Source organism: Podarcis tiliguerta (assembly GCF_965153285.1).
Source record: "Podarcis tiliguerta genome assembly, chromosome: 3".
NCBI classification, from domain to species: Eukaryota; Metazoa; Chordata; class Lepidosauria; order Squamata; family Lacertidae; genus Podarcis; species Podarcis tiliguerta.
This window is the reverse complement of record NC_139536.1, coordinates 105,164,045-105,187,919: the sequence shown is the minus strand read 5'-3', so window position 1 is coordinate 105,187,919 and position 23,875 is coordinate 105,164,045. Positions and strand designations below refer to the sequence as shown.

The window sequence follows — 23,875 nt, the reverse complement described above, 5'->3', positions numbered from 1 at the left end:
ATTTATATACCGCCCTATACCTAGGGGTCTCAGGGCAGTTTTACTAGAAAGCTGGACCAAGAAAGGCAAGAGGTGGACGTTGTCTGCATAACGGCAGTATCCTTCCTTTTCAAAAATTGCAAATCAAAAGCAGAGTTGTTCATAGTAATCAGGCCTGCTTTAAATACATCAATACTTAAAAATAAAGTAGTTTACACGTCCCTTCCCCATCTGCTGATTTTGTTTTTATTTAGTAGGATTATTTGACATCATACTGCTTGCTGCCAGATGGTACAGTATGCTTTTCGAAGTGACCAAGCGAATATTTGTTAGGATGTTCCAGCATGACTTTTCTCTCCCCCCCCCAAACAGCTATCCCACCATGGTTCCAAAAATAGAGGCAACACTTTCTTCACTTGGACAAATAAAAAACGTTATTTGTGGCAACTTGTTTGGTTCTAATTTTTGCCTTAAAAAAAAAAGGATATTGTGAGAAAATAATTTCTGTTCTTATTTAGAGGTGCATTAAGGAAGCTTAATGACTTGGTCATGTCCCACGGGATTCTCTTCCGTCTTAAACAGCAGGTCCCTGTACAGTGGTACCTCGGGTTACATACGCTTCAGGTTACAGACTCTGCTAACCCAGAAATAGTGCTTCAGGTTAAGAACTTTGCTTCAGGAGGAGAACAGAAATCGTGCTCCGGAGGCGTGGCGGCAGCAGGAGGCCCCATTAGCCAAAGTGGTGCTTCAGGTTAAGTACAGTTTCAGGTTAAGAATGGACCTCCGGAACGAATTAAGTACCGTATTTTTTGCTCTATAAGGCTCACTTTTTCCCTCCTAAAAAGTAAGGGGAAATGTGTGTGCGTCTTATGGAGCGAATGCAGGCTGCGCAGCTATCCCAGAAGCCAGAACAGCAAGAGGGATTGCTGCTTTCACTGCACAGCAATTCCTCTTGCTGTTCTGGCTTCTGAGATTCAGAATATTTTTTTTCTTGTTTTCCTCCTCCAAAAACTAGCTGCGTCTTATGGTCTGGTGCGTCTTATAGAGCGAAAAATACGGTACTTAACCCGAGGTACCACTGTACATTTTTTATCATCACCTTTATTTTTAAAAATGTGGTTGACATACGAAACAGGGAGCCATTGATTAACAGCTTCACTTACAAAGCCATCTCGGGTTTTAATTCAGCTGTTGGGAGTGCAGATATTTAAGTCTGTGGCTGCTGGTAAACCTCTGAACTCTGGCTCTGTTTAAAGATTGTTTGGCCAACAAAGAATGCATATATTTCTCAATCAAAAGTCTGTTCATCAATTAAGGGTTATGTTCCCAGACTTCTATTTTTCCTGCAATATCATGGATGTCATTTAGGTATTTTAATTGTGGACTGTACAACTGCGGCCTTCAACTGGTGAATCGTGCTTTCGAAATCTAAGTTTCAGCTATGGGGATAATTATCTGAGGAAATTAACATAATATATGGGATTACTACTTCTGAACCCATCTTCAACCATACAGCTGGATTCAAAATGGCCAATTCAAAAGTCTATAAGGAACACACACACAAACACAAGATTTATTCTTAATTTCTAGTAAGGAAACCATCCATAGTGGCCTCCAAAGAAATTGATAACAGCAGCAAGCAGAAGAAGAGATGTCATTTTTATTGACAAAATATAACCATCAAACATAAACGACATCAGGAAAAGCTAGATGTTTGCATCATGAATTAGGCCTGAAAAGAGATTTGGGGCTGTGTACAAAACTCCAGCTCCACTTGCTCAACAGACCTCCATGCCCTTGACGGAAATTCCTTTCTCTCTCTTGTTCCCTGCAGCCCGTGTGTGGGACCCTCCAGAGCAGATTGGGAGGGGTGTACAAGGAAGGGGGAGGTGAGGAAATGGAGGGCAATTATAGCAGAATTGAAGCACCCCCTTACTAATATTGGCTTTATAGATTCATCCGATGCTTCGAGCTGCCATGTGATACAGGAATTCTACAGCTGACATCGCTTGCGACACATGGTTCATTTTGTAACCTGCTTTTAATACATGACTAACCCATCAGATGTTTTTAAGCTGTTATTTTATCAGCCAAGTAAGGTAACCAACCTCCATTAACTGCCACCATTGCATCGCTGGCCCATCAGTCTGTAATACTTCCTAGAGAAAGGTTTTATTACGATGTATTTATTAAATAAGGATTTATTCATTTTTCCAAAAGGAAAAAATACATGTTCCAATTTTCGCAGCCGTCTGTTCCCATTTTTAAAAGCAGCCATCCCAAGCATGGAGGCAGGGATCCCAATGAGATCTTGTGCATGTGCAAAGAGCCTTCAGGTGTGCAGGAGCTGACGTACTTTTCCAACTGCAGCTCCTTGTGCAAAGTCGAATGCTTCTTCCGGACAGGTCCCTCAAGAGGTTTTTCAGTGGGTGCAAGGAGACGTGATGGGATGGGGGCGGCACTACATGCCAGCACACCTGTGAAACGCAGAAACGCTTGCAAAAGAAACCTAATTATGATCTTCCACGATATAGGACAGGTCTAAAAGCAGACTGGCCGTCTCGACGGCGACTTGTAGGCCGTTCCTTTTCGCCGCAAAGCAGTCCAGAACGGGATTGTTGGTGGAGGTTACGGAAGACTCGCCAATGCAACTTTGCGGGGGGAAAGGACCAGAACGGCACTGCAGAATCTTCCAATTGAGACCTTGCTGAGGGCCACAAAGGCCGCAGCCGCACCTCTGAACTACGTCAGACCAATCAGACCCGCTTGGAAGATCAGGTGGAACGCTCCAAAAGTGTCCCCATTTCGTATCGGTGAGAACGTCGCCGCCGTCATGCTCTAGGCAGCGAGACACAGATTCTAGCGAGCCACAAAAGGAATCGGCCACCAACTGGAACTCTGCCCGAGAGCAGCACAAATTTTCCAAGGTGCTGCATGTCACAGCGTAACTCTAAAATAGGAAGGGGATGGGGTTGAGAAAACTATTTTCTAGTATGTTATGATTAAGATACAAAATAAAGATATTCAACGTGCAGAGCAATCCTATGCGTTGTTTACTTAGAGGTAAGTCTCGCTGTATTACTCTCAGGAAACTGAGCATAGGATTACAGCCTCCATATAGGGTTAGAGCCAGAGAAAGCAAAGCAACGATAGCATTATTTTTAGAAAACAAGTGTCTTAAATTAATATTTTGCCTGGAAAACAATGTTAATTACAATTCCACTCCTTTTATTTATTAGTAAATGTCACTGGGGTGGTTCCAGACTTAGTCATACTCAAAGTAAACCTAATGAAATCAATGGGAACTAAGTCTGTCATGACAGTTTAATGATTATTTATTCTTCCTCTTTCTGTATTATTTTAAATTTACAATTTACTCTGCGTATGATTAAGTCTGGATCCAAACTATTAAAGATCGTGTACTCAGCAGCAGGAGACTTAGGTGGTTTGCAATCTAACAAAACCACCTTCGCCATTGGGAGTGGCCACCGGGACCATATAACACCAGTCCTAAAAGTTCTTCATTGGCTCCCAGTGCGTTTCCGAGCACAATTCAAAGTGTTAGCATTGACCTTTAAAGCCCTAAGCAGCCTCGGCCCAGTATACCCGAAGGAGGGTCTCTACCCCCATCATTCAGCCTGGACACTGAGGTCCAGCTCCAAGGGCCTTCTGGCAGTTCCCTCCCTGCGAGAAGCCAAGTTACAGGGAACCGGACAGAGGGCCTTCTCGGTGGTGGCGCCCACCCTGTGGAACAACCTCCCATCAGATGTCAAGGAAATAAACAACCATCTGACTTTTAGAAGACATCTGAAGGCAGCCCTGTTTAGGGAAGTTTGATTTTTATCATGTTTTAATATTCTGTTGAGAGCTGCCCAGAGTGGCTGGGGAAACCCAGGGCAGGGTATAATAATAGTAATAATAATAATAATAATAATAATAATAATAATAATAATAATAGCTACTACTCAGGGTTCATTCTGCATTATTATTATTAATGATCGTCGTAATAATACAACTAATGGATTAATTTTATTACTCAGACTGCTTTCATACACTAAACATCAGATAAGTGATGAACAAATATCTCATTCCACAGTTTCAATTTACAGCAGGAAAAGCATTTTTCAAATAGCCATTTACGCAATACTGAAGAATGAACGAAATAGATAGGAGAGTAAATGAGGCTGAGGCCTTTCACTAGAGAATGTGCTGATCGGATAAGATTTTAAGAAGTGCTTGTGCGTTTACTTTTTTCAAAAAAGAGCAATACAGGCTTGAGGATGCTATGGCTCAGACTACTCAGTAACACACAGGTATCTGTGATGCTTTGTAGTCCAGTCATGCTCATCGGAGAAGATATCTGCAAGGTGGGGGAGACCCTGCTTTTCTCTCTCGTCATTTTCCAGACCAAAATTACCCTTCCCAAGCAGGGCAGAGGTGGGGGAAGTTGTATGCCTTCCTCTCCGCGTGTCTCTCAACAGGGGATAAAAACAACTTGGGAAGGTTTTTGTGCTGGAGTTTTCTCCGTGTGGGAGGCAATTTTGAGCTGACAAGAGAATAAAGAAGGAAGGAGAGAGCATCTTCCTTCGCTTCACCCTTCCTGGGAACCCGCCCATGCTGTTTTGGATTTAAACAACATCAGCAGCGGCAGCAACAAAATCCCCAAACCATACAGGGTTTTAAGAATCGCAGGCATTTAGAGCCTCGGTAAGGTGTTTCACCTCCGCCAATAAACCAATAACCCTCAATGCTCTGAGCGGATTTAAGTGCATTAAACAGCTTTAAAAAGCCACGCGGATCTCAGCATACCTTGTGCCTTACGTAGGACGACAAATGAGTTTCTGTACAGCCGCCACCTAACAGTACCCAGGGGTCGGAGACAGTTAATTGCAAAACATGCTCCGCCGTTTGACAAGCCAGCTAGGAAAGAAGCAAAGGACTTCCTGTTGTTACTGTTCTTTAAGCCGAGGAAGAAAAATCCAGGTGAAATAAAGAAATGGTTTTAAAGTGGAGGTCTCCTTATGCAACCCATCTAAAACAAAAAGCCATTCGCTCATTGTATCTGCATCTGCCACATTCCCTCAAGGAGCTCTGTGTAGCGGACATAAGGCTTATCCCATTCTGTCCACAGCAACCTTGTGAGCTGATCGAGGCTGCGAAGTCCTGACTTGCTCACGTCACCAGGATACTGTATTTTTCGCTCTATAGGATGCACTTTTTCCCCTTCAAAAATGAAGGGGAAATGTGTGTGCGTCCTATGGAGCGAAGATGCCATAGCCCCGCGACCCTCTCCCGGCTAGAGAGGTGACGCGCGGCTATGGCAGGAGCCTCTCCGCTGCGCCTTTCCGCTGCTCCCGACCCCTCTCGCTCTCCAGGCTTCCAAGGTAGCCGCCTGAACGCACCTTAAACGGCACCTTGCTTTAGAGCGGGAAAACAAGAGAGGGAAAGTTCTCCCCCTCTCTGCGCAGCGCCTCCTGCCACTTCGCTGAAGGGGTGCTGGGCAGAGAGAGGGAGATTTTTTTTTTTCTTGTTCTCCCCCCTCTAAAACAAAGTGCGTCCTATTGTCCGGTGCGTCCTATGGTGCGAAAAATACGGTACTTTTATAGCTGAACGGAGACTTGAACCCAAGACCAACCACAACCGGGAGGCAACACATCGAGGAAGGCCGATTTAGGCGAAAAGTCTCGCTCAGCTGCAGCTGATTTTGCTACCTATGCGAATTAGCTCAAGAGACCCCGCTTGTAAACACAATCCCGATAGCATAAGGCAGGCTTCCTCAACCTCAGCCCTCCAGATGTTTTTGGCCTACAACTCCCATGATCCTTAGCTAGCAGGACCAGTGGTCAGGGATGATGGGAACTGTAGTCTCAAAACATTTGGCAGGCAGAGGTTGAGGAAGCCTGGCATAAGGTCACTTGCAAACTGCCTCCTTAGTTAGCGTAAGCAGTGGTGGACTGGCAGATTTCCACAAACTATTAATGATTCGTCCCCTCAATGCTTCTCCAAGAATAGGCATCGCAGCCGATATTTAAAGAGATTACACCTACCCTCAGCTCCTCCCATGCAGTTTCGTTCCTGCTACAGAGCACCAAGCTGCAGACAACCGGGTCGTCAGGGATTAGATGCAAGAATCGCTTTGAAGCAAACGACTCGGCCCGCAAGTCCTTCAGGCGGCCGTAGCAAGCAGGGGACAGAAATTGCAAAGAAGGCATCGGCTGAGAACCTGTTCAAACGAGGGGAAGTCACGGCATGGCATTATCTCACAAACATTGCGCGTAGCGTTGCATGGAACCGAAGTGAACCGAGCATTTTTCAAAGGCAAAAGAATGAACGGGCCTTTTCTGCAGTGGCTCCCCGTTTGCGGAATGCTCTCCCCAGATAGGTTTGGCTGGCGCCTTCATTAGACACCTTGAGGCACAAGGCAAATAATTATATCAAAATGTAGGGGTGGGCTCATATCATTTTCTATAAAAGGTAAAGGTAAAGGGACTCCTGACCATTAGGTCCAGTTGTGACCGACTCTGGGGTTGTGGCGCTCATCTCGCTTTATTGACCCAGGGAGCTGGCGTACAGCTTCCGGGTCATGTGGCCAGCATGACTAAGCCGCTTGTGGCGAACCAGAGCAGCGCACGGAAACGCTGTTTACCTTCCCGCCAGAGCGGTACCTATTTATCTACTTGCACTTTGACGTGCTTTTGAACTGCTAGGTTGGCAGGAGCTGGGACCAAGCAACGGGCACTCACCCCATTGCAGGGATTCGAACCGCCGACCTTCTGATCGGCAAGTCCTAGGCTCTGTGGTTTAACCCACAGCGCCACCTGCGTCCCTATCATTTTCTACATGGTTCTCTAATTCTTAATTCTTCTTCCCCTGGGTTGTAGCCCAGGGATGAGGAACTTCAGGCCAGGGGCATGCAGGCCCCCACCTCCCTTATCTGGCCCTCAGGACCTTCCCAGAGGTCATGCCCCCTTCCACCTCCCTCTCCCCCAGCCCATCCCCCTCACATGTCCTGCTTGGAGCCCTCCCTCAGTGTTTTTGCCTAGCTGAGATATGTTTCTCTTTCCTATTGGTTTTAATGCATCTAAGTGGGGTTTATTGCCTGGTTTTTTTTGATCTGGTTGTATGTTGCTTCGAGTTAAAAAAATTATAATAATAAAAAATAATAAATCCTTGAATTCCAGTGAGGGCTCTTGCTTGCCTGCATGGAGGAGAGTTTTTAGAAACTAGCCTGCTGTACGAAAGGTAACATTCACATTAGTTCCTCTGCCCACAAGGTTGCCAAGAGAAGGCTGGGCTGAAAAATGTTGCCGTCAGTTATATGCGCCACCATGTGCCCTCTTAAGTCTAGACCAGTGGTTCCCAACCTTTTTTTGGTCATGCCCCAGCAAAGCATCTCTAAAATCCTGGTGCTCCACTCCCCCCGTGGCATATAATTCTCATTATTCAAAAAGTGAACTCCTATTCATGTAGAGGAAGCCTAAAAGGCGATTAACTTAACTTAACACTGTTTATTCTTATTGCTATTAAATTTATATGCATCATCATAGTTGGGCTGCATCAGCAGAGCCAATGAAGAGCCACATGCACCATTAGCTACATGGACTATATTTGAACGGCGCACCCTCATTAACGAACCAAAACATGGGGATGGAAAGTAGCACATCGGAGGAATTGTCACGAGCGAGAATACTGCTTATAGCATTACTCTTCCCCGAGAAGCACATCATGAACCTTTCAAGATCGAAAACTCTTTTTAAAGTCTTCATTTTGGCATTTTCACATGACTAAAGGTCCCCTGACCATTAGGTCCAGTCGTGACCGACTCTGGGGTTGCGACGCTCATCTCGCTTTACTGGCCGAGGGAGCTGGCGTACAGCTTCCGGGTCATGTGGCCAGCATGACTAAGCCACTTCTGGCGAACCAGAGCAGCGCATGGAAACGCCGTTTACCTTCCCACCGGAGCGGTACCTATTTATCTACTTGCACTTTGACGTCCTTTCGAACTGCTAGGTTGGCAGGAGCAGGGACCGAGCAACGGGAGCTCACCCCATCACGGGGATTCTAACCGCCGACCTTCTGATCGGCAAGCCCTAGGCTCAGTGGTTTAAATCACAGCGCCACCCGCGTCCCCTTTCACATGATAAGAACAAAAATCTGCTTGTTACCTGTCATTTGCTTCAGCGGCTCCATCATTGCCGCCCCAACCCTTTCTACAGCCACAACCTGTTCCTCTTTCAAGTACTGCTTCAAGGCTGGGTGGATAACTTTTTGGCACACCACAAGGCTCACACCATCGTCTACCATTTGCCTGCCTAAATTAAGCAACTGGCCCAAGACTTCCGCTTCCAGAAACACTCTTTGATGGACAAAGATGGTTCCTTCTCCTGTGTCGGACAAGTCTCCTGATAGGGACAGAGAGAAAAGCGCCATCTTGATTGCGCCCGAAGAAGCTGTTCTGATGGGAAGCTCTGTGGTCAGATTCAAGTCGGGTGTTTCAATCAGAAGTCCAGGATAGACAGCAGAATCCATAGCTCTCCTATCTTTCACAGGTATATAAAGACATTTCCCGAACGCAACGCTGGTCTCCATGTTTTGTGGGCTGATGGTCAACACAAAGGCCTTCAGCACCAGAGTGCTGATATGCTCTGCCTCACTCCTGCTAAGCATGCAGGCCCGTTTGCTGGTCAGCACACTGCGCACCAAACCGAGAGGTATCTTGGAGCTGCCGAAATCCACCGGCATTCTACAGCCGCATGCTTCGGATGAGAGATAGTCAGTGCACAGGCTCAAAAGGTGCTGGCAGATTTTAATGGAAGTGCATGGAGCAACGTTCAAGGCTCGGATTTTTTCAAGCAGGCTGCAGCAGAGAATGGCCGTGAATAAGCCGCAGTCGCTGAAACGGGAGAGGTGACTCTGCATGGAGGCTGTCAGAAGTTTTAGCACTGGGTGGGTGATGCAGAGGCCAGCGAGCAACGCGGATGACTGCGATGTGGTGCGGACATATCCTCCCATACCATTGTGGAGCTGTTTAAACCTACCTGTGGGGCCATAGCAAGACTTGACTATTTCACTGAACACAGACAGAACACAGCTAATGGCTTCCTTAGTCAAAGGTTCGCTGGTACACAATGAGGGCTTTTTAGCATCGAGGCGAGACATTTTTCTCTCCCCAGGTAAGATTCCATTCAGGACTTACTACACCCCATATAGTTGTCTCTTCTTCCCGGCACTTACGGAAATGTTAAAAGGAAAAGAAGAAGAAAAAGGATATGTTTCCGTTTCCACAAAGCACATTTAATCAACTATGGAGTCAATGACAAAACAAATGCACACTTGCTATGCTAGCTACCAATGTGAAGATGCAGAGATTGCGTCATTCGTCAAGACCCTTTGATTTGATTTCCAAGTTTGATTTAGCAGAGGACTTTGCGGCTCGTTGAATGAAATAGGTCCCAAGATGGACACCGACAAATGACAGTCCAGCCACAAGGAGCCAGTTTTTCCGAATCCAGCTGATCTTCTTCATCTCTTTTGTTCACGGCCCAAAACTCAAATGAACAAAGTGAAGTGCACCTACAGTTTTAGAAAAAGAGACGGGTGGTGAATGAGGCTGCCGTTAGAGGCACAGTTGCTTGTTATTTGTTGTAGATACAATATATTTCAATGAGACCTGCGGGCAAACAGCAGGCCAGCTCAGCAGAATGTGATTATAGCATAATGTGCATTCAAACTGGTTAAAAGACCCTCACAAGTCCTTCCCTGTATAATCGGTTATGCAAGCACAATGCAAAAATCCCGTGTTCTTTTAAAATGCTGGGAGAGAGAAACAGTAACCAAAGCAACCAGCCAAGGAAACACCCTAATTTTGACTTGCAGGGCTTCATTTCACCTATATTTTGGCGTACAAAGCAGAAATGTGACCGAAATAATCATGCATTTTCTCAGCTCACATTTTAGCAAGACAATTCACACCAAACGGATCACTCTGCTTATCTTTTTAACACCGTTGGGGCTCATTTAAAGTCCTATCATGTATTTGACAGGAGGCACATCATGTGATCGGGTATCCGATAACTCTGGCTGCACGAGCAAGGTGTGTGAAATATTGGAAACATCCTGTTTATGTTAGGGAACTGGTACCCCCCCCAAAAAAAACCCTAGTGTGAATCTTTAGACACAACACATCCCAGCGACAAGATGTTAGGGGGCATGGCTGAATGGTATAGACTTTAACTGTCTCTTCAGAAACCTGATATGTCATTTTAATTTAATTTTAAATGAAACAGAAAGCCTATTGACCTCTTGAATTTTAGGGGAATTATCAGTTTAATACAGAGTTTGAAGATGAAACTAGGAAAAGTGGAATTCTTCACTGTAAGTGTTGCATCCTTTCTTGGCCAATCAGTTCTTTGTCTGCTCCCATATCCAACCACATTGGTCTCCAACAGGTGCCCCATGAGTCCTTGGCAATGAAATTCTAAATTGGGGGGTGGGGGAAGAGCCAGAAGAAAGGAAGCCACAATCCACAACTTCCCACTGCAGCCGAAACCCACACAGCCAACCTTCAGACCAAGGACAAACATCAGAATGCAACAGTAGGCAGTGCAATGCAGCAGAAGGTTCCCGAAATCAACCCATGCGCCCAAGCAGTACTGCCAGCATGGCCACAAGGTTCAGACAATGCAGCTGCACATCTTTCCATCATGGCCCAACCAAACAAGGGAGTAGCAAGAGCACCCACAATGCATATGATCAGGTTTGCAGATGGGATCCGTGAGTGTCATTGGCCATGGGTAGTTCTTGGTTGGTGTCAGACTACGTGGCCTTCAAAACTTCATATGCTGGTGGAAAATAAAAGCCACAGTTGCCATGCCCATCCCTGTAGGTGGGCAGGAAAGGGATCTCAGCCATTTGCTGGCTGCACCTTGTCATGGGCATTGGGGTATGGAGGGCAGAACTGGAACCGTGGTGGTTCCTATACTTAGCCAATGGGAATTATAGGGACAGAACTACCTAAATTGTATAGAAACTTATTCATGTATGCTACTACAGCAGCAAGAATGCTATTTGTCCAAAAGTGGAAAGAAGCAGAAGTCCCAGCAAAGGAAGAATGGAGACAAAAACTTATGGAATATGCAGAAATGGCGAAACTTGCCGGAAGGGTAAGAAATCAAGATAACAAACTTTTTATTAAAGAATGGAAATGGTTTGTTGGATATTTACAGATAAAATGCAAACTGATAAAAACACTGGCAGGATTATTGTAATAACCTGCAATTTCCTAAGAGTATATATTTAAAGTAGATAATTAAATGAATTTGGATATGCAGAAGATATTAAAAAATAAATTTAAAAACCACAGAAAGAGGGGGAAGGGAGTCAAACTTTGAAATGTTAAACTGATTGTCAAACTAATGAAATGTATAACCTTGAAAAATATAAATAATTTTTTTAAAAGAAATAGTCAATGGGCCTACTCTAAACAGGACGAGTCTGGAATGAATTTATTGCGCCTGGGCAATTTATCTGCAATTCTTGAAGCAGCTGGAATGAATTTGCTATTCCTAGATTTGCTCTGCCAGTGGCCACCTCTTGGCTGCCTTTGCCCATTAGGCTTGTTTTCCTACTGGGGGCCGACGGCCACATCAGTCACACATCACCTTTGACCAATGCTGGAGGATGGTTTGGGTGCTGCACTGGTGATTACAATGATTGTTGGGGTGGGAGTGTGTGATTTGGATCATTGCTGTAAGGATCTGACCTAATACGCTTAATTATTATTTGTTTGCTTTTGGAATTGGCTCAGCACCCCCTGCCTATGTTAAATGTATGTTTATGAGCCCATTCTTCATCACAACCAATCTCGGATCATGCTACAATTATGGGAGTCCACAGGAGGAGAGGAAGAGGGCAATGGGATCTTCTAAGCCTCAGCTTTCTTGTTGAAAATATATATTTATATTTAGCATTTGCAGAGATATGAGGCAAAACACAAATGCAACATTTCCATATTGCCAGCTCCCCCTTTTAGTGTTCGACTCTCTATTCCAGGCATAGGCAAACTCGGCCCTCCAGATGTTTTGGGACTACAACTCCTATCACCCCTAGCTAACAGGACCAGTGGTCAGGGATGATGGGAGTTGTAGTCCCAAAACATCTGGAGGGCCGAGTTTGCCTATACCTGCTCTATTCTCATCCCCACCCCAATTCCTGCAGACATAATTACAATGCAATTAAAAGAAACACAACTGAAGAGCCCAATGAAGATCTACAGCAGATTTAAAACCAAACCCTGAGACAATGTTTAAGACACACTTCTGCATAAAGACTGCATTATGTTAATGCACTACAATCTGTCGGTATAAATTAGCCGAAGGACTGCAGTATTGATGGCAAACCTCTTTTCTTTTCTATGTTTACAGAAACCCCGGTTTTTATTTTTATTTTTTTAAAAAAACAACCTTAGTAATAATTATTGAAGCTTGCAGACAGGCGGGTTCAGAAAAATTAGGTTAGGCATGTGCTTCTATGCATTATGCATGGAGAACCGTATCTGCAGCAGCTCTGCAAAGGCAGCTGGTGAACCGCAGCTGGGATGCTTCACATTCATTACTGATCTGATCAGTGCCCGCATCCCATTTTGCCACCCTGTATGAAAATGTAAACTGATGAAAAATGTCACAGCAGATGAATTCAAGCAACCAGGAAAGCACATTTTAAAAAAGATAAACAGGCGGCGGCGTTGGGGGAATGGCTGCACCTTAAATTTAAAGCAGCAAATCCATATTCAGACGTACGCCCCACAACCAGGATGAAATGAAAACCAAAACGAAAGCTCGGATTCTTAAAGAACCCAGTTGCCCACCGCCAATTTAAGTGTCGCTAATCCCGGTGCATTTTCCTGGGTCACGCAGCTGCCTGGTTTTCAGTTAGCAGGAAGAAAAATCAAACCAGGTTTTTATTGGGTTTTTCCGTGAAAACAATTTTAGTCATGGAGCTGTACACGACGACGACATTGTTGTTGTTGTTTAGTCGTTCAGTCGTGTCCGACTCTTCGTGACCCCATGGACCAGAGCACGCCAGGCACTCCTGTCTTCCACTGCTACCTGCAGTTTGGTCAGATTCATGTTTGTAGCTTCGAGAACACTGTCTAACCATCTCGTCCTCTGTCGTCCCCTTCTCCTTGTGCCCTCCATCTTTCCCAACATCAGGGTCTTTTCCAGTGAGTCTTCTCTTCTCATGAGGTGGCCAAAGTATTGGAGCCTCAGCTTCACGATCTGTCCTTCCAGTGAGCACTCAGGGCTGATTTCCTTCAGAATGGATGCATATCTAGACCACTGTCGGGTTTTCAAAGTGCTTCGCATTTTTGCTCTTTACAACAACCCTGTAAGGTAGGGCCTGTGTAATTCTCTCAAGCCCCAGGGAGAACACCTTGCCTAGGAAAGCTTAGTGAGCTCAGAGCAGAAGTTAAATCTCAACCAAGGACTTCCCGGTTTGTAGTTCAGCCTCGTAGTAACTATGCTATTAATGGAAGTGGAGCAGATTTGCTTCCAAATGTGCTTTCTAAACCCACCTCTCTTATGGACTGACTTTCGGAAGTTGCTAGCGTAAAATCTGTGCCTGTCCTCGACAATAGGCAGAGCCAAGGACTGCCTATTATGGACCACTAGTGTTCTGGGCACAGGAAGAAGCTCTGGATTGTAGAGCTGCAGGAAAAGGGAACGATTTCTATAATTTTGCTGCAATACAAGATTCTCTTTTATTTGCATTGCCTTAATGGTTTTGTTCTCGCTGCAGCAGGAACTTACCTTTCGATTTTTCTGCAGCACCGTTATTGGCTATTTTTTTTACTTTTGCTGTCCTGTTGCAGTGCGTATGTCACAAGGCCAGGGTCCGGGACAGTGTCCTCACTCTTTGGCTGGAACATAGGATTGGATTTGATGTTATACCAGCCCCAGTGTATCAACACAAGGCTAGGTCCCATAACAAGCAAAACTTTGTAGTTCTTCCAAATGGTTTTAATGCCCATAGCGTGTCTGGCTGCTACCTATGTAAAGAATAGGAAAATTTGAAATACTGAACACAATTTAAACACGCATGCACCCTCATACCCCAACAGTAATAATTGTGCAATCAAGCAAAGACTGAACGTTTGCATTTGGGTAGCATGATCCTAATGATATTGTCTCAGAAATAAGCCCCACAAATTTAAGGAGTACAGTCGTACCTTGGTTGTCGAACGGAATCCGTTCCGGAAGTCCGTTCGACTTCCAGAAACATTTGACAACCAAGACGCAGCTTCCGATTGGCTGCAGGAGCTTCTTGCATGCGTAAGCCACGTTGGACATTTGGCTTCCAAAGAATGTTTGCAAACCGGAACACTCACTTCCGGCTTTGCAGCGTTTGGGAGCCAAAAGGTTAGACTCCTAAGGTGTTCAGCTTCCAAGGTACGACTGTACTTGTTTCCAAGGACATGCCATCTAGCCATAATCTTATAGCAATTTTATTTTCGATTCATGTTTGGAGAAAACCTGTGCTCTTTCCCCCACAATTCCCTCCCTAAGTTCTGTGCCCATTAAATAATGAAATCCTTAACTACTTGCAGCACAAGATCAGAGTCTGGATAGCTTGGTTGGTTAGAGCATGGTACTGATAATTCCAAGGTCGCAGGTTTGATCCCCGTATGGGGCAGTTGCCGATTCCTGAATTCTAGGGGGGTTGGACTAGATAATCCTTAGGGTCCCTTCCAACTCCACAATTATATGATTCTATGTGGGGGTGCACTCTTAAAAATCCTGCACTAATAATAATAATAATAATAATAATAATAATTTATTATTTGTACCCCGCCCATCTGGCTGGGTTTCCCCAGCCACTCTGGGTGGCTTCCAACAAAGATGAAAAATACACTAAAATGTCACATATTAAAAACTTCCCTGAACAGGGCTGCCTTCAGATGTCTTCTGAATGTCAGGTAGTTGTTTATCGCTTTGACATCTGATGGGGGGGCGTTCCACAGGGCAGGCGCCACTACCGAGAAGGCCCTCTGCCTGGTTCCCTGTAACTTGGCCTCTCGCAGTGAGGGAACCGCCAGAAGGCCCTCGGAGCTGGACCTCAGTGTCCGGGCAGAACGATGGGGGAGGAGACGCTCCTTCAGATATACTGGACCGAGGCCGTTTAGGGCTTTAAAGGTCAGCACCAACACTTTGAATTGTGCTCGGAAACGTACTTACCAACTGTGTGATATGCAGCAATATGTGAGAGGGCTTTCTCAACAAGAGAACAGTGATTATGGAATCTAGCTGGCCTTGGCCCTGGTAGGTTTTGGAGGTGTCTTTTGAACAGGGCTGGATTAAGCATTAAGCAAAATAATCACATGCTTAGGGCATCAAGGGAAGGGGGGCACCACAAAAAAATTCCATTGCTGGATTTACCATGAACCATATGGCGCAGCTGAACAAAAATAAACATTATTTATATGGAAAAATAAACATCATTTTCCATCTTACTGTAGGTTGTTTCATTTCGAAAAATAAAATTTTATTCTATAGTTTAGATTTTGAATTAGATATATATGAAGAGGAACCCAAATCTTTTAAGCGCTTAGGGCCTCTAAAGGTCTTAACCCAGGCCTGCATGTTAATATATTTTCGTTACCCAGGCATTTAGCTGATTTAAAGTCAATTTGTTTGGTAACTTGATTTGTATTTTTTGTTTGTTTCAAAATGGTACAATGACGTTTCGGTCAGGTTTATTAAATGTATATATTGCTTTCCACGACAAAATAATAATAATAAAAAATAATACCCTGAAGTGATTTGAAAACAAATTAAATACACAAAAAAGAAACCACATAAGCATGTTAAAAACAGAGTCGGAATAGAATGCTTCATCCCCCACCAATCCAAAGCTGAACACCAAAACATTGCAAACACCCGTATTCTCTGGCATGTTTTGTAAGTGCCCTAAATAAATAATCTCTTCTGAAGACCTAGCTATATCAATTCTCCTTTTTATTGGAGGAACTGGGTTCATATGTTGTTCTTTCTTTAACCTGATATGCAGGTAACTCAAGCAGTTTAGTCCCACATTCATTTTGTTTTGTTTACTGAAATTAAGAGTCTGTGTTTCTAAAAGTTCCAAGTTCATTTGTTAGCAGATACTTACCGTATTTTTCGCCCTATAAGACGCACATTTCCCCCTCCAAAAATGAAGGGGAAATGTGTGTGCGTCTTATGGGGCGAATGCAGGCTCCTTGGCTTCAGCGATAGCAACGCGAAGCCTCCGAAGCCTGCGCTCCGGAGTCTTTGCGTTGCTTCCGCTGAAGCCAGGAGATTCTGCTTCCCCCCTCGCCAGCCCCAGAGGATGGGGGGCAGCAGGAAGGCGCGCAACGCCTTCCTGCTACTCTCCATCCTGGCATTGAGGCTGGCGGGGGGGAAAGCAGCGCTTCCCCCCTCGCCAGCCCCAAAGGATGGGGGGCAGCAGGAAGGCGCACAACGCCTTCCTGCTACTCTCCATCCCGGCATTGAGGCTGGCGGGGGGGAAAGCAGCGCTTCCCCCCTCGCCAGCCCCAAAGGATGGGGGGCAGCAGGAAGGCGCGCAACGCCTTCCTGCTACTCTCCATCCCGGCATTGAGGCTGGCGGGGGGAAAGCAGCGCTTCCCCCCTCGCCAGCCCCAGAGGATGGGGGGCAGCAGGAAGGCGCGCGACGCCTTCCTGCTACTCTCCATCCCGGCATTGAGGCTGGCGGGGGGGAAAGCAGCGCTTCCCCCCTCGCCAGCCCCAAAGGATGGGGGGCAGCAGGAAGGCGCGCAACGCCTTCCTGCTACTCTCCATCCCGGCATTGAGGCTGGCGGGGGGAAAGCAGCGCTTCCCCCCTCGCCAGCCCCAGAGGATGGGGGGCAGCAGGAAGGCGCGCAACGCCTTCCTGCTACTCTCCATCCCGGCATTGAGGCTGGCGGGGGGGAAAGCAGCGCTTCCCCCCTCGCCAGCCCCAGAGGATGGGGGGCAGCAGGAAGGCGCGCGACGCCTTCCTGCTACTCTCCATCCCGGCATTGAGGCTGGCGGGGGGAAAGCAGCGCTTCCCCCCTCGCCAGCCCCAGAGGATGGGGGGCAGCAGGAAGGCGCGCGACGCCATCCCGCTACTCTCCAACCATCCTGTGGGCTTTTGCGGGAGATGGGGGAATTCCCCCACCTCCCACAAAAGCAGGCAAAAGCCGTGCGCTCTTTAAAGGGGCTCCGCGGCTTCCGCTGGCTTTTCTAGGAGCCCGCAGGAGCCGCACACCCTTTGAAGAGCGCCCCTCTTGGGGGCTTTTCCCCGAGGAGGGAGAAGGGACTGACTGGCCGAGTCCGTCCCTTCTCCCTCCTGTGGGCTTTTGCAGGAGATGGGGGAATTCCCCCACCTCCCGCAAAAGCCGCGCGCTCTTTAAAGGGGCTCCGCGGCTTCTGCGGGCTTTTCTAGGAGCCCGCAGGAGCCGCACACCCTTTGAAGAGCGCCTCTCTTGGGGGCTTTTCCCCGAGGAGGGAGAAGGGAGTGACTGGCCGAGTCCGTCCCTTTTCCCTCCTGGTCGAAAAGCCCGTAGGAGTCGCGCACGGCTCCTGTGAGCTTTTGCGGGAGGTGGGGGAATTCCGCCACCTCCCGCAAAAGCAGGGAGAAGGTCTTGGAGTAGCGCACAGGCTGCGTGCAGCCTGTCCGCTGCTCCCAGAGCTGCGGGGGGGAAATCATATTTTTTTCCTTGATTTCCCCCCCTGAAAACTAGGTGCGTCCTATGGGCCGGTGCGTCCAATAGGGCGAAAAATACGGTAATTTATTAAGAACTGTTGTAAGAGGCTGCCTTCTTATGCTCTTTTTCTTGGTTATTACTCTCCAGTACAAATTCGTTTTTCTGTTTTGCCTGTTCTTTTTCACGATAAGCACTGAGTGGGTTCAGAATACCTCTTAGAAATGCTCTGCTAGCATCCCACACTTGCTGTCTCTGGAGCATTATTAACAGGGAGGGGAATGCAGTTCTTCACATATCCTGATTACTTCTGGGTTTGAGAGCAAGAGCACATTTGACTTCTGGGGGCAGGCAGTTCTTGCTCTAGTTGCAATAATTGCATGGAAGTATGACTGTGCTCTATATAGGTTGATGCTTCATGAAACCTCCAGAGTAGATTATGGGGTGGGTGCGGGGCAGAGTAGTGGAGGAGGAAGGGGGAAAAACCAAAAGACCAGGATCCCCATAGCGCAAATGGATCTTTGATGCACAAGTACGCAGACTTCACTGGATTCTGCCTACAACCTCTGTTAACAAGAATTCCAAGGTCTCAAATATAGAATAAATGTTCATAAATGTACACAGCAAACACATACATAAGTACAGCATATGAACCAGGCTTCCTCAACCTCGGCCCTCCAGATGTTTTGAGACTACAATTCCCATTATCGCTGACCACTGGTCCTGCTCGCTAGGGATCATGGGAGTTGTAGGCCAAAAAAACATCTGGAGGGCCGAGGTTGAAGAAGCCTGATATAAATCATGTGTCTGAAATAGTACAGTCATACCTTGGGTTGAAGTTGTTTCAGGTTGAGTGTTTTCGGGTTGCGCTCCACGGCGACCCGGAAGTAACAGAATGCGCTACTTCTGGGTTTCGCTGCTCGTGCATGTGCAGACGGTCAAAATGACGTCACACGCATGCGCAGAAGCGGCGAATCGCGACCCGCGCAGGTTGTGTTCGCTTCAGGATGCGAACGGGGCTCCGGAACGGATCCCGTTTGTATCCAGAAGTACCACTGTACAGGAGAACAATCCGGAAGCCATTTTGACTCTCCCAAATTTACCTCAAACATTTCTCTGCAAGGAGGAAAGAAATGGGAAAAGCTTTCCAATTGTCTTTGGACTGTAGGGGCTTATACCTCTCTTATCTGTTAAACCAAGGAAACTATTTATTTATACTGTTTGGCCTTCCAGAGTGTGTATTTTTGCCCTTAGAACTATCCTGGGCAGGACTCAATGCCCTACTCCTAACTACTGCTATCAGTATTTCCTAGTCTGAAAAATTAGATAGTCATAAAATATAGGTTGGCCATCAATTGAGCATGTTTCCCTAGTGATCTGTTTACATTTAATAAAATAAACTGCCTTTCAGGGGCTACCATTTGATTTTACGCAGTCTGTTCCCGATTCTACAAGTAAATCTCTGCAGGGCTGATTGTTCTGTGGGCTGCATATTCTCCTAGGCGTTTATTTTTAACAATTCTTCATTTCCTTATACAAGTGTGTGCGTGCTTCTTGAAAGCTTTCGTATTAGCTCTGACAATATATTTCTCTTTCTTCAGATTCGAGAACATTCTTCCCTTTTAATTAAAATGGTAATGCCAGGGTTACACAACATGCTAAGAGGAAGGCACGCTTGGCAAACCCTAACCGTGATCAACTCCCGCCTGCAAACCTATGCCCCCACTGTGGAATGATGTGTGGATCCAGAATTGGCCTCCAGAGTCACTTACGGACTCACTGTTAAAACCATGTTTATGGAAGACAATCTTACTCGGCTACGAGTGATCGCCAAAGAGGAAGACAACTTTGGAAGTCCACTGGAGACTTCCATGATCACAGAGCTGTAGAGTTGGAAGGGACTCCAAGGGTCATGTAGAAACGAATTTCTTAAAAAACAACTAATAGATCTCTACACATAGAAAAGATGAGGCTAGAATCTTTCACTCGATGCCTAGTCTTCTATGCTAGGGGTGGCCAACTCCCAAGAGACTGCGATCTACTCACGGAGTTAAAGACTGGTAGTGATCTACACCCTTTTGGGGGGTTCAGGTCAAAGTTGTTGAGTTTTTTGTAGGGAGGAGGGAACCCCCTTTTTGTAGGGGAGCCAAACTTGTTGAGCTTCTTTGGAGGGGAGCAAGTGATCTACCACAGACGTCCATTGATCTACCGGAAGATCACACTCTACCTGTTGGACATGCCTGTTCTATGCTAAGGGAATATTTTTGTAGGAGCCAGTCCATCATCCTAAGGCACATTATTCATAGATATGAGCCTCATACATATGACTATGCTAAATTGGTAAAGCTCAGGCACACCATATCATCTCAGTGAGAACTACGTTTAATCTGCAGACCCACCTCCCCCGTGTTAAAGAGCATATATAGATTCAGTTTTAAAATGAACTAGTCTTTTGCTTCCAATAAATGACCAGTCAGAGACATCTGTCCCAATTCAGTTCGAGCTGCAGGCAGGATGAACAAAAAACCATAAATGATTTTTACAATTTCACATCTTTTTTTCTTTTAAAATAAGCAAAATCTTCTTTTTTAAAAAAACACCCCCCCCCCCCATTATTCGGTTTAACATGAAGCTGGCTTTTAATACAAGCCAACATGTTTTAAATGACACTGAAAATAAATCCGTGCTCCTCTGTCAAACACCCTTTTGCTTTTCTACATGGAAGAACGAACGGGAGGTGGGAGGGACAATCTGAATTTAGGTCATAGGACTGTCAAACAAATGGCACGGACATTTAGGTCACAATCCACCTAGAGTTAAGACATTTTAAAGCCAATTGACTTCAAATGAAGGTTTAGGTTTGTGCTCCTGTCCTAGATTGTGTAAATGCTCTGCTTCGTAACAAACAAACATTATAATTGTTACAGCAAACAGTAACATGTGTTATCTTGTTCAGAAAATATATGAATTAAATAGCTGAATTAAAGTCAGTATTTTAGGGTGGGGTGGGGTTATATAATCCATCCTAGTGACATAAAAAGGAACAATGACATTTACTGCTTGCACAGTCACGTAGACGAAGTAAAAGTTCAGTTCTGCCCTACTGAAAGCAATGCAGTACAGATAGAACAGCTCTGCAGCTGAAGCTGCGTCCGATTTATGACGGTGGTTCCTGCTCCAGCAAGTGACATGCATGTGGAAGCCTTGCTCCTGAGGGTGGATCCCATTATCTGCACTAGGGTGACAGTGTTTTGCAAATGCAAACTTTAATGCCCAAGCAAAATGGCAAGCTGTTAGTCAAAATGGGCATGTGCAGCTGCCCTTGGTCAAAATAATCCCCTTTAAGGCCAAAATCAATTGGCAAGTGCTGACAGGATCGTATCAGGGGTCAGAATGGAGTACCTTGGAAAACAACATGGCTGGTTGGGTGGGTGGAACCCTGACAGAAGCATTTTATATTGCAATATTTTGTTGCCGTCCCACTTGTAAACTCATAATACCATAGTTTAAGAACACCAAACGCAGAAAAACAGTGCTTGCAATACAGATGCCTGCATGATCATTAACTACACCCAAGTCTACATGAATTTAAAGACGTAACAAGAGCATAGCTGTTAACTTTCAGATTTGAAAATAAGAGATCAGCAGCCTTGAAAATAAGGGATCAGCAGCCTCACCTGTCCCGGGGACAGTCTACGGGATATCTAACAATCCAGGATAGCAGCGGGAAACGGCGCTGGAATAAGGGAACTTCCCGCAAAAAAAGGGAAGGCTGACAGCTATGAACAAGAGCCTTCTGGATCAGGACAAAAGACCATTTAGTTCAACGTATTATTCTCAGAGTGATCAAGCAGATGCTTGCAGTAAGCCCCAAAGCAGGATTTATATGCCTAGTGGAAATGCAAAACAAATCAATTCTGGGTTTTGCTGTGACTGGTCATAGGCTATGAACTACAACGGGCAGAGAGAGACACTATTCAGGGCTCAGTTCTGTATGCTTTGTTGTTGTTTAGTTGTTTAGTTGTGTATGACTCTTCGTGACCCCATGGACCAGAGCACGCCAGGCACTCCTGTCTTCCACTGCCTCCCGCAGTTTGGTCAGACTCATGTTTGTAGCTAGATTTGTATGTTCTGTATGCTAGATTTGCATAAATATTACAAGCAATGACAGGTTTTAAAATTTAAGTCACACGAGCAAACTTCCAGTTTGATAAATTACAGTAGTTCATTTCGTACACTTGTAGACTTAGAAGGGACCACGATCTAGTCATCTAGTCCAATCGAACCCATGACCCTGAGATTAAGAATCTCATGCTCTACCAACTAAGCATATCTGGATAGTTAAAATTCAATATCTGGACTCCAATATTCAAGATCACAATGAGGATGACCCAACTTTTCACATTATGCAATGAGCTTCCCAGTTCTAAATGAGATGTTAAGCTGGTTTCTGGGCTACATAAAACTCCAGATTGCATGTGGACGGACTTATTTCTGCAGACAAAATAACTTCCTGTTTAGAAACTAGTTTCTTACACAAGAAAGCTCCTCTCTGGCATGATCCTTTTTTACATTTGTGAAACAATAGCACCATAGTCAGCAAGTGGTGGCAATATGTCCTTTCCTCTGGTCTTGCAGCACCCCGAAACCCCAAAATAAAGAAGACTTTTGTTACCCTCTCAGTGCACACATGGATAAATGGGGATTCTGCTGCTAAGGGCTTGAAAGCAGTTGTGTTATAGTGGTTGAAGTGCTGAACAGAAACTATCAAGACATGGGTTCGAATCCCTACTTGGTCATGAAGGTTGCTGGATGACCTTGGGCCAGACACCTTCCCTACCTCTACCTCTCTTTTACATCAGAGCCAGTGAAGGCGGTGAATGTCTTGTGTGAGTGTCTGAAGGCGGTGAATGTCTTGTGTGAGTGTCTGGAGTGTTGGAGGACGGATGGCAGCTAACAGACTGAGGTTGAATCCTGACAAGACAGAAGTATTGTTTTTGGGGGACAGGGGGAGGGCAGGTGTGGAGGACTCCCTGGTCCTGAATGGGGTATCCGTGCCGCTGAAGGACCAGGTGCACAGCCTGGGAGTCATTTTGGACTCACAACTGTCCATGAAGGCGCAGTTCAATTCTGTGTCCAGTGCAGCTGTTTACCAGCTCCATCTGGTATGCAGGCTGAGACCCTACCTGTCCGCAGACTGTCTCGCCAGAGTGGTGCATTCTCTAGTTATCTCACGCTTGGACTACTGCAGTGCGCTCTAGGTGGGGCTACCTTTGCAGGTGACCCGGAAACTACAACTAATCTGGAATGCGGCAGCTAGACTGGTGACTGGGAGCGGCCGCTGAGACCACATAACACTGGTCCTGAAAGACCTACATTGGCTCCCAGTACATTTCCGAGCACAATTCAAAGTGTTGGTGCTGACCTTTAAAGTCCTAAACGGCCTCAGCCCAGTACACCGAAAGGAGCGTCTCCACCCCCATCATTCAGGCCAGACACTGAGGTACAGCTCAGAGGGCCTTCTGGCGGTTCCCTCCCTGCAAGAAGTGAGGTTACAGGGAACCAGGCAGAGGGCCTTCTCGGTGGTGGCGCCCTCCCATCAGATGTCAAGGAAATAAACAACTATCAATTTTGGGGTCTTCCTAAGAAAAAATTCAACAACTTTGCAGGTGTCAGGAATTTGAGATTAATTTTTCGTGTTTTCCAATTGCCCTTCTCCAGCATTTAGAATTTTTGAAAAAGGGGAGGAAGGGAAGAGTAAAAGTAGCCAAGTCTCTTATCTTCCTCTGCTGCTGAGAGAAGGTTAAATCTCCACAATTCAATGTCCACCCCAGTAGTAGTAGTAGTAGTAATAATAATAATAATAATAATAATAAATAACAGAGGGTTTCCTCCCCCTGCTGCTCCAGTACCTCTATCTCTATCTCTCTCTCTCTCTCTTGGACGGGCCAGCAAATATTCTCCAAACCTCTCAAGCTCCGCAGCTCTCCTGAAATGGACTTCAAGGAGAAATGAGACTACATATCCCAGGATGCACCACGAACGCGAAGAGCTAGGCCGTCCACGGTAAGGGGCCCTCTGTGCATTCTGGGAGCTGTAGTGCGCATGTAGGAGGGAGACTAGGCCTCTCTCCCATGAAACCGGCAGGCCAATTGCCGGAGCGTGGGCTGTGAAGGA

At 45.9% G+C, this 23,875-nt stretch overlaps 1 protein-coding gene across 5 annotated transcripts; it reads right to left on the bottom strand.

Moving 5' to 3' along the window:
• Positions 1–1,619: 1,619 nt before the first annotated feature.
• MKKS (MKKS centrosomal shuttling protein) lies at positions 1,620–23,875 on the bottom strand. 5 transcript variants are annotated; one of them, XM_083431976.1, is made up of 6 exons: positions 23,611–23,875; positions 13,788–13,891; positions 8,145–9,552; positions 6,027–6,202; positions 4,789–4,899; positions 1,620–2,929 (listed from the first exon to the last, which is right to left on the bottom strand). In XM_083431976.1, the coding sequence occupies exons 3-6, from the start codon at positions 9,136–9,138 to the stop codon at positions 2,489–2,491; spliced, it is 1,722 nt and encodes a 573-aa protein (XP_083288102.1). In that variant the 5' UTR covers positions 9,139–9,552; positions 13,788–13,891; positions 23,611–23,875; the 3' UTR covers positions 1,620–2,488. The 5 variants fall into 5 exon arrangements, with proteins under 5 accessions (XP_083288102.1, XP_083288101.1, XP_083288099.1 ...); XM_083431975.1 differs by having other exon boundaries at positions 13,788–14,026; positions 23,611–23,872; XM_083431973.1 differs by having other exon boundaries at positions 13,788–14,022; positions 23,611–23,871.